This window comes from Zerene cesonia, chromosome 12 (assembly GCF_012273895.1).
Source record: "Zerene cesonia ecotype Mississippi chromosome 12, Zerene_cesonia_1.1, whole genome shotgun sequence".
Taxonomy (NCBI): Eukaryota; Metazoa; Arthropoda; class Insecta; order Lepidoptera; family Pieridae; genus Zerene; species Zerene cesonia.
The window spans coordinates 1,305,835-1,314,480 of record NC_052113.1 but is presented as its reverse complement, the minus strand read 5'-3'; the positions used below and the strand labels follow the sequence as shown (position 1 = coordinate 1,314,480).

At 37.4% G+C, this 8,646-nt stretch overlaps 1 protein-coding gene across 1 annotated transcript; it reads right to left on the bottom strand.

Moving 5' to 3' along the window:
* Positions 1 to 180: 180 nt before the first annotated feature.
* LOC119830889 (calpain-7-like) lies at positions 181 to 8,408 on the bottom strand. The gene is made up of 12 exons (XM_038354074.1): positions 8,109 to 8,408; positions 7,661 to 7,803; positions 6,937 to 7,063; positions 6,459 to 6,781; positions 5,448 to 5,624; positions 4,727 to 4,873; positions 3,637 to 3,864; positions 2,783 to 3,027; positions 2,224 to 2,423; positions 1,734 to 1,939; positions 1,139 to 1,371; positions 181 to 408 (listed from the first exon to the last, which is right to left on the bottom strand). The coding sequence occupies exons 1-12, from the start codon at positions 8,317 to 8,319 to the stop codon at positions 264 to 266; spliced, it is 2,385 nt and encodes a 794-aa protein (XP_038210002.1). The 5' UTR covers positions 8,320 to 8,408; the 3' UTR covers positions 181 to 263.
* Positions 8,409 to 8,646: the final 238 nt, after the last annotated feature.

Here is an 8,646-nt window from a genome sequence, read left to right as displayed (position 1 = left end):
ACGATATAACAAAGCTAGATACGATTTCATTGATGCCTAACCTCTTAACATTTTTCCCGTAAAAAAAAACTTAGCAGTTCAGCAGCAGGTCAATGAAGGTACAATGAAAAAAAAAGCCCCCTAGGCGCACCCACCAAGTTGAAGTTGTGACTACAACTTCACAAACACACTGTGTGTGTGACACCTCAAAAACACATCTCAAAAAAGTCAACCTCAATTCCCCAAACCCCTCTTTTAGTTCTCCATATAAACAAACACCCCCCTCAGTGAAGTGGTTCACACGTAACGTCGCAAGTGGACTTCAGTTCCAGGAAGAACGGCCCCTCCTCCCCCGGGTAGAAAGTGGAGGGGGTCAGAATGTACCTCCCCGCTGGCAGGTTCCGTAGTATGAGGACCACGAAGCCAGCTCTGTGGATGAAATTTTTTTAGCCGAATTTAGAAAACATGTACAAATTAAAAAGATCATATTTTAAAATTCCTCATGACAATTTTTTAAAATTTTATGATAGAGATCAAAAATCACAGAACCCATACTTTTTTTCAATACTAATTCGTAAATACTTTTTCATCTAATTTTTTATTCGTTGAGCCTAGCCTTATTCGTTTTATCTGCGTTGAAATAAAATTTTTATATAATAATAGTGTATTTCTTTATTTTAAGTACGTCTATGTTTGTGTTAATTCACACACTTCTCCAATACAATCGCATGTGTTAACTCTTGTTTTATTGGCTTTCACTTCGTTTCATAGTGAAATGAAGTGCTTATTTTATAATAAAAAATAAAAACTCAAGCCGCCTTGAAACTTTTAAGCGAAAAAAAAACAAAAAACATTTTAGACATAGACACAGACAAACATTTATTCACAAGCAAAAACACACAATATTACAAAGAAAAAAACAAGAAAAACATAACCTTAATAACTAAATTCATAAACTAATGACAGTAAACGTACGTAATTTGGGTCCCTCAGGAGGTAAGAAGGCGGAATCCTTTGGAAATTCTTATGGAATCCTACAAACAGAATTCGAGTGACGACCCCCCCAATGATACTATTTAGGCCATTCTAACTCCCCACCACTAATCACGTGAAAAGGCATCTTTTATTCCAATACTCACCTATACGACCCAAAACTCACCTATACGGTCCAGAAGATTCTTTCAAAAACGGCGCAGTAACACTCGGGTCGTCCAACGACTCGACTTTCGCGTCAATCCCAATTTGATACTGCTTTGGACCCTTTAACTCGGCTGTAAGGTTGCAAGGTGTTACCGAGTCTGGTACAGTGACTATAAATTTGGGGTTGTTTTGATATGTCGCGGGGTGGTTTATACATCCCCCCGCTGTTCGGCCGACCCAGTCTCCTCTTATCTGTAAGGAGAGATTTATTGAAAAGTAAATAATATAAAAAATTGATAACAATGAACTTAATTACATAGTCAATAATTGTTTGTTCACTTGTTCCGCTTATTATGAATATTTTGAACTACTAAATGAATTTTGATGGGAGTTTTTATAAGATAAGAGTGACGGATAGGGTGAGTGATAAGAGTTAGAGAGAGAGAATACAGGGAGCTTGTAAGGCTGCCTGTATTAAAACTAAACCCCAAGCATTTATTCCTTTATTAAGACTCCGTTTAGAAGTGCTTGAATCGTGAAAAATACAGAAACATTATTATTAAATAACCACAATTTAAAAAAATATATAAGCCTAAGCACACTGAAAAACCTACCGTCTTCCTATAAGGATAAGGTTCAATTTTGGCCATCGAGAACGGACACGTGGCGTACGCTCGTAGCGTGTAATAGATTGTTCTAGACTTCTCATACTGCGATACAACAAGTGTGAATTTGTCCGTGCTTGTATCACTCATAATTATCTTGCATAAGTAGTGTGGACTGTTGATACGAATTCCATCTATGTATGGCGGTGGGTCATCTGAAAAAATTTAGGAATATATTTACATACATATATTGAATAAAGTTGAAAGTTTTTAATTTCCCCATCGGAAATTACATGATTCTTTAAGATTAAGATGAGATTAAAAATCGGCTTTACATATGGGCATACAGACTTTTGACAATATATTATATTAGATAATCACTGGCCTGCAACTAAAAAGTACTAAAAACGTTAGGCTAATGCTATGAAACTAAAAATTAAAAGAGTAATGATGAATTTTCTACTGCAGTTACCTACTCAGTACCGATTACAATACTCACAAGGGTAGTACACCCGCTGTCCATTCTTATACACCAGCAGCGTGATATACTCCTTATTGTCCCTGAAATCGTCTATCTGCGTGATGTGCCGAGTCAGCAGCAGCCAAACAGCCCCCTGCCCTTGCACGTGGAGGGAGAATTGGGGGTTCTCCCCCACGTTGTACGCGTCACGTATTGGGCCGTTGCCAGCGTCCCATTTCCTATGGAGAGGAAAGTAACATGACTAGTGTTAAAATCACTAATCTATACTAATATTAAAAAGCTGAAGAGTTTGTTTTTTTTTTTTTGTTTGTTTGAACGCGATAATCTCAGGAACTACTGGCCGTTTTGAAAAATTCTTTCAGTTTTAGATAGCCCATTTATTGACCCCTTACCCCCTTACCCCTGCAAAAGTTCATGGGCGGTGGTGATTGCTTACCATCAGGGGAAGTATCAGCTTAATTGCCCGCCTTTAACAGTTCCACACAAAAAAATTCCGTAAAACCTCTAGATGAAAAAAAAAATCTTAAAAAAAAACACAATATTATTTATAAATTTCAAACAGACAATGCATACTCACTGGTGTATACAGTACGTGTACTGAAACAGTTCCGGGTTCCAGTTCAGATAGAACACCTCAAAGAAATTCAGTATGCTCGCGTAATCGATCCAGAACACTCCATTGTCGTACTGCGCCGCGCTATCGGGGTCATAGTTCAAGAGTGACCTGAGCGTGGGGGTCCAGTGGGCGGTGTCTAGCTCGCTGTAGTTTCCCCTCCAGCGGAGGTGGGACCAGGGGTTCTTGAGCTTTAGGAGTTTTACCCCCTAAAAGGATAAATTGGAGCTATTTACAAGGGTCTGTTAGGTCAGCTGGGTCACAACGATTTAATAAAAAATTTAAAGCAAATTGCATTAATGGTATATAATATTTTAATTTATTATTATCAAACTTCTTACTCATATTATAAATGCGAAAGTTTGTAAGGATGTGTGTATGTTTGTTGCTCTTTCACGCAAAAACTACTGAACCGGTTGCAATAAAATTTGGTACGTAAACAGCTGGGCAATTGGAATAACATATAGGCAACTTTATGTACTAATACTCCAACGGGATACGGACTTACGCGGGTGAAACCGCGGGACGCAGTTAGTACACTATAAAGGCATCATGTTTTAAACTAAAAATATCAATGACATCTTCAAAATTATGTCAATTTGGTGATGTTGATGATGCTTATGGTGAAGATGGTAATGGTAATGATGATGGTGACGAGGTACTAGATGATGGTGATAATGATAATGTTGGTGATGTGGATAATGTTGGTGGTGGTGACGAGAATGATGACGGTTATGAAGATGTTGTTGACGATGGTGGTGGAAGTAGTAATGGTAGTGGTGGTGATGACGACGGTGGTGATGGCAACGCGCGCCGACCTGCACGAGCCGCACGTCGAGCACGGCGTAGGCGTGCGCGGGCACGAGGCCGCTGCGCTCGGCGCGCGCGTCGCCCAGCTCGCCCGTGGCGGCGGTGGCCAGCACGTCGCCGCGCTCGAGCCGCGCGCGCAGCGTCTCGTACAGCGCGTCCGCGTTGAAGTCCGCCGCGCCCGCGCGGATCGCGCACCGCTCCGGTATCCACCCGGTGAGCGCGTGCAGGTCTATGTTCTGAACATTTTTTTTTTATTTGCGTTATCTATATACTCAAAAGAATATATGGTTAACTTGCTTTTGCCCGCAGCTTCGTCTGCATCTTTTTTATATCGTCGCCGGCAATGGAGCTGGTGGGTCGCCTGATGATAAGCGCTACCACCGCCCATCAACATTTGGAGAGGCGTTAGATCGATAGCAGACCTTACGCCTCTACAAATGGATTCCCGGACCTTAAATTGGAAAGGGATTAAGAAAGGATTGACGCGAGGAATAAAGGAAACGACTGGGAAGAGTAAGGAAAAGGATATGGGCTAACTTTCAATGGGGCAAAACCCTTTTATAGCGGATGCCTACATCATAGTTGCTTTACGCATGCCAAATTTAATCCCGATTAGTGCGGTAGCTTGGGCTGTTGTTAGATGAGTTAGTCAATCAATCGGTCACCTTTACATTTAATACATAAGAAGTAAGTTTTATACGTAAGAACAGTTGCTCCACGGGCGTAATATAAACAACTAGACACAATCGCCTATTAAAAGGTAGTCAGAGTATGTATATGTAGCGTTATACATATATACATATAACTTACACAGATAACATTAAAATATCCATTCAAATTAACCTTATTTCAAGGTGATAATGTTCAAAGTCTATTGCACTCACTCATTATGAGTGTTTGAAGTTATGGTGCGAAAGAATTTTGTTTCAAAATGCTGTCGTTTGGTCATTCATATTAGAATATGGCGTGAAGTTTAAAGGAATATGGAGTGGAGTGAAAAATTTCCGCATAGACGGAGTACCTCCTCTTTTTTAGAAAAGAATTATTTTATAGATTTCTAACTGTTTAGAAGTTGAAAGCAGTATTTTTTCAACTTACACTATTAGATCCAGGGAAATCATATCCGCCCATCACTTTCATGTATGCCTTTTCCAGCATGGACACCCAGAATTCATTCTTGTTGCTAGAGTATGAGCATAGAAGTCGACCATACTTGCTGTACGGCAAGCGATCGTCGATTATAACCTAAATTAATGTAAAAAGTAGGTTCAGATTACATCATAATGATATTCTATAAGAACATGTTTATAACTAGAAGTCATAATCTAAATACACGCTAAAATTCTGTAATTTTTTTTAAGAGTTTTTGAAGAAATATAAAGTTTTCCATGCACTCTGATTTGCCCTATTGAAAAGAAATGTAAGATACAATCAATCAGCATTTGAATTGCAGAAGCTAAATTAAAGAGCCTGTTACAACAATTCATATGTCCATATATATTTTTTATCAAATTATCTATTATATGTACAAATATATAAAGCTGAAGAGTTTGTTTGATTGCTTGAACGCATCGCAAGAACAACGTGGGGCGATTTGAATGAAATTTCGTACAGAGATAGCTCAAGACCTAAGAACACCTAAGGACAGTTTTTTATCGTTAAACAAAGTATCTAATTGCATGTTACAGTAAAGTCACTTTGATCATCCATTTATCACTGGTAAAAAAATCTTATTCACTTTTCCTAAAGAAATCTTATATACAAAACATTTATCTACAAAGCTGTTACTAGAAACCAATAAATATATCCATCCTCCTACCTTCCTCCGCACTCCATTCAAATGCAATTTAACCATATATTTCCCGAACGGATTATACACAGGAACTTTATTCTTGTTCTTTGGATAAATTATAGACGTAATAATTTTCTTATTAAACCGCTTCTCATAGAGTGCGCTCACCGCCAACGATGCGACAAACGAGCAGTCCGATACTATCTGAAAAATATGCATACTTTACCATATAAATACGTACATAACGAAGAAATTTTTATTTTGGGAGTCGAGCACGCTTCGGCACGAATTGGGCCAGCTCACACCAGGGAAGTACCACACCTCCACAGAAAACCGGCGTGAAATAGTGGCATGCCACTGTGTTTCGTGCGGTGAGTGGGGGAGTCGGAGGCCCGTTTCCTTTTCATCACCCGTCCCAGTCCATTCCTTCTTTCCAGTCGTTAATCCATTCCTTTTCCCTTATCCCAAAAAAGCGGGCAGCGCATTCGCAGAGGCCCAACCTTTGCGAATGTTCATGGGCGGTGGTGATCGCTTACCATTAGGCGAACCACCAGCTCAGTTGCCCGCTATGAAATTTAATAAAAAAAAAAGAAATTAAATGAAACACTTTTTAAATTAATAAATAAATCGATTATATCACCGTTGTGTATATTGAATGAACTGATAAAATTAATATATAGATGGTCTTATGTCCTGTTGCAACAAACTAACCAATAATAAAGAAAATTTTTATCACTAATCTTATAATACCAAGAACAAAAAACAAAAATCTCAATGCAGTAGTAAAAAGCACCTCATTTTTTATTCTATACTAGCTATTGCACGCGGCTCCGCACGCGTTTAATTCGTTAACATATTATAATACTTCCTCTTGAATCACTTTATCTATTAAAAAAAAACTCATCAAAATCTGTTGCATAATTTTAAAGATCTAAGCTTACAGACACACAGGCAGTGGAAAGCGACTTTGTTTTACGCTATTTAGTGATATAAATCTCACGCCACAGTTGCTGCAAAGTAATTAAATAACCAACTTACAGTCTGCTTAATACTGAAACAGTCAACATGATCACCAACAATCAATTTCGGATCACTGGATACTTCGTGTGGCCGAACCCAGCTATCAAATTCATGTGCCTGCTTTGAGGACAATGTCAGCTCACTGGCTCTATCCTCAAATGGTATTGCGTATTGGAATTTCTCTGATAAATCCACATCCATAAACGGCAAAAAGCAGTTGTTATTAATATTTGAAGTCTGCCGTAATACTTCTTTCTCTTCTTCCGTGTAGACTTGTTTACCGCTTACTTTTAGGTGCACACTTTGCTCTCTTTCGAGATTCGTTCGTTTAGGTGATATCACTGTAGCATTTAAAAGATATTAAAATCACACAGCTAGAACTAAAAATCTAATTTTAATTAAAATTACTTGAGGTCTTAGAGTAAATAATTCTCTTTATAGGTCTTCCGAAGCAGGGCTTAAATAAAAACAAATAAAAATACATCAAAGGGCATACCTGGTTTTTTTATTTCATTAATAGACAAGGCACCCATTTTCTTGATTCCCTTAATTTCTTCAGCCCTATCTAGAGCTTGTTCTGCTAAGCCTTTAATTTTAGCTTTTATATCTGGGTCACTTGATTTCTGTCAATAAATAATATTATTTGTTAACTTCAATGCCATAAAATGTTATTCGTAATTCCATGGTGCTTTTATGAGAATCATCTAAACATATTATTTTAAATGTTTTGATGAAACACAAGACAAGATTGCCGAAAAAGAACTATATATTTAAAATGCATATATGCAATACTAGCTGCGCCCCGCGGTTTCACCCGCGTAAGTCCATATCCCGTTGGAATATCGGGATAAAAAGTTGCCTATATGTTATTCCAGTTGTCCAGCTATCTACGTACCAAATTTCAATGCAATCGGTTAAGTAGTTTTTACGTGAAAGAGTAACAAACATCCATACAAACTTTCGCCTTTATAATAGTAGTAGGATGTCTTCCTATATAATCTGATCTCTAATTATATATGCAATATGTCTTCCTATATAATCTGATCTCTAATTATAAGTATCAAATAAAATCAAATAAGAACAACTAGTTTATCATTTACTTTTTAGATAGGTAAGATCAATGTTGAAACTATAAGAACAACTACTGATTCAATCGAAATAGCCCACATTTCAGCTCAATCGAACATAAATATTTAACCACAGAGCAATCTTACACTTACAACAGATACGGCCAATTCAACAGCTTGTGTATACAGCTGCAGAGCCAGGTCCTTCAAATTGGCCTCATCTGCATCAAGAGCTTGCTGCATTAGAAAGTAACATTTCTGTAAACCACGCTCACTGTCTGCCTGTTGCGCCTTTTCTGGAAACAAAAACATATATGTTTAAATTATCTTTTCTTCTTTTGTGCCAGTCTCTTTGTCTAGTTTCTTAATTTCGCGTCATTTCTGGCCAGTCTATGTTTGTGTCTTAAGTATAAGGTGTCTTATTACAGCTGTGGAATGTAATTTTCTTCATAGTTAAATTGTATTAAATGTTTACTCCATACACACATTAGATGTTAACGATACAGCCAATTTTAATGTCAAGTGTAATTTGATGACTCATTTTCATACCGCAATGTTAACAATAAAGTATATATTTCTTTAAAATAAAAAGTATACAAACCTTTTTGTTCCTGCAAGAATGTTGCTCTAGCTAGATATTCCTTAACTTTCTTTCGGATTTCAGTTTGTTTTTCTGGCAAAACTTGACTACAAACCCTGTCTAATAATCTAGCAGCTGTGCGGTAACATTCTACCGCCTTTTCTGATTGCCCTGCCTGGTCGAATTGTACGGCGAGAGACGCAGCTTCAGTTGCGTTTTCAAAATCACTCATTTCGCGTGCTATTTTATAATTCTATCACATATAGCATTACCAATTCTAAGTATTTGCAAAACAACACAGTTAAACAGTAAACACTAAACAGTTATGGCTGACAGATGACATTGAAGTTTACTGACACTATAGCATTCATTGACAATTGACAGATGACTTTCGACCTTTCTTGTAAATAGCAATATTATATGTAGCTAATGTTTTAAATGTATAGTATGTAAACACATTTGATTCGTCGTTACGTACCATGATCGCAGGTTCAAAAAAGTATTGAATCATCTTTTAGATAAAAATATTTTGCAAATTATTTCAAGTCTTGTAGTACCT

What these genes read in the sequence shown, in the direction of transcription:
- LOC119830889 (XM_038354074.1), bottom strand. Translation starts at nt 8,319, where the DNA reads ATGAGTGATTTTGAAAACGCAACTGAAGCTGCGTCTCTCGCCGTACAA. An exon ending in TAATGAAATAAAAAAACCAG is followed by an intron (nt 6,782 to 6,936) that starts GTATGCCCTTTG and finishes TAAATGCTACAG; the next exon opens with TGATATCACCTAAACGAACG. An exon ending in GAATCTTCTGGACCGTATAG is followed by an intron (nt 409 to 1,138) that starts GTGAGTTTTGGG and finishes TTTCATCCACAG; the next exon opens with AGCTGGCTTCGTGGTCCTCA.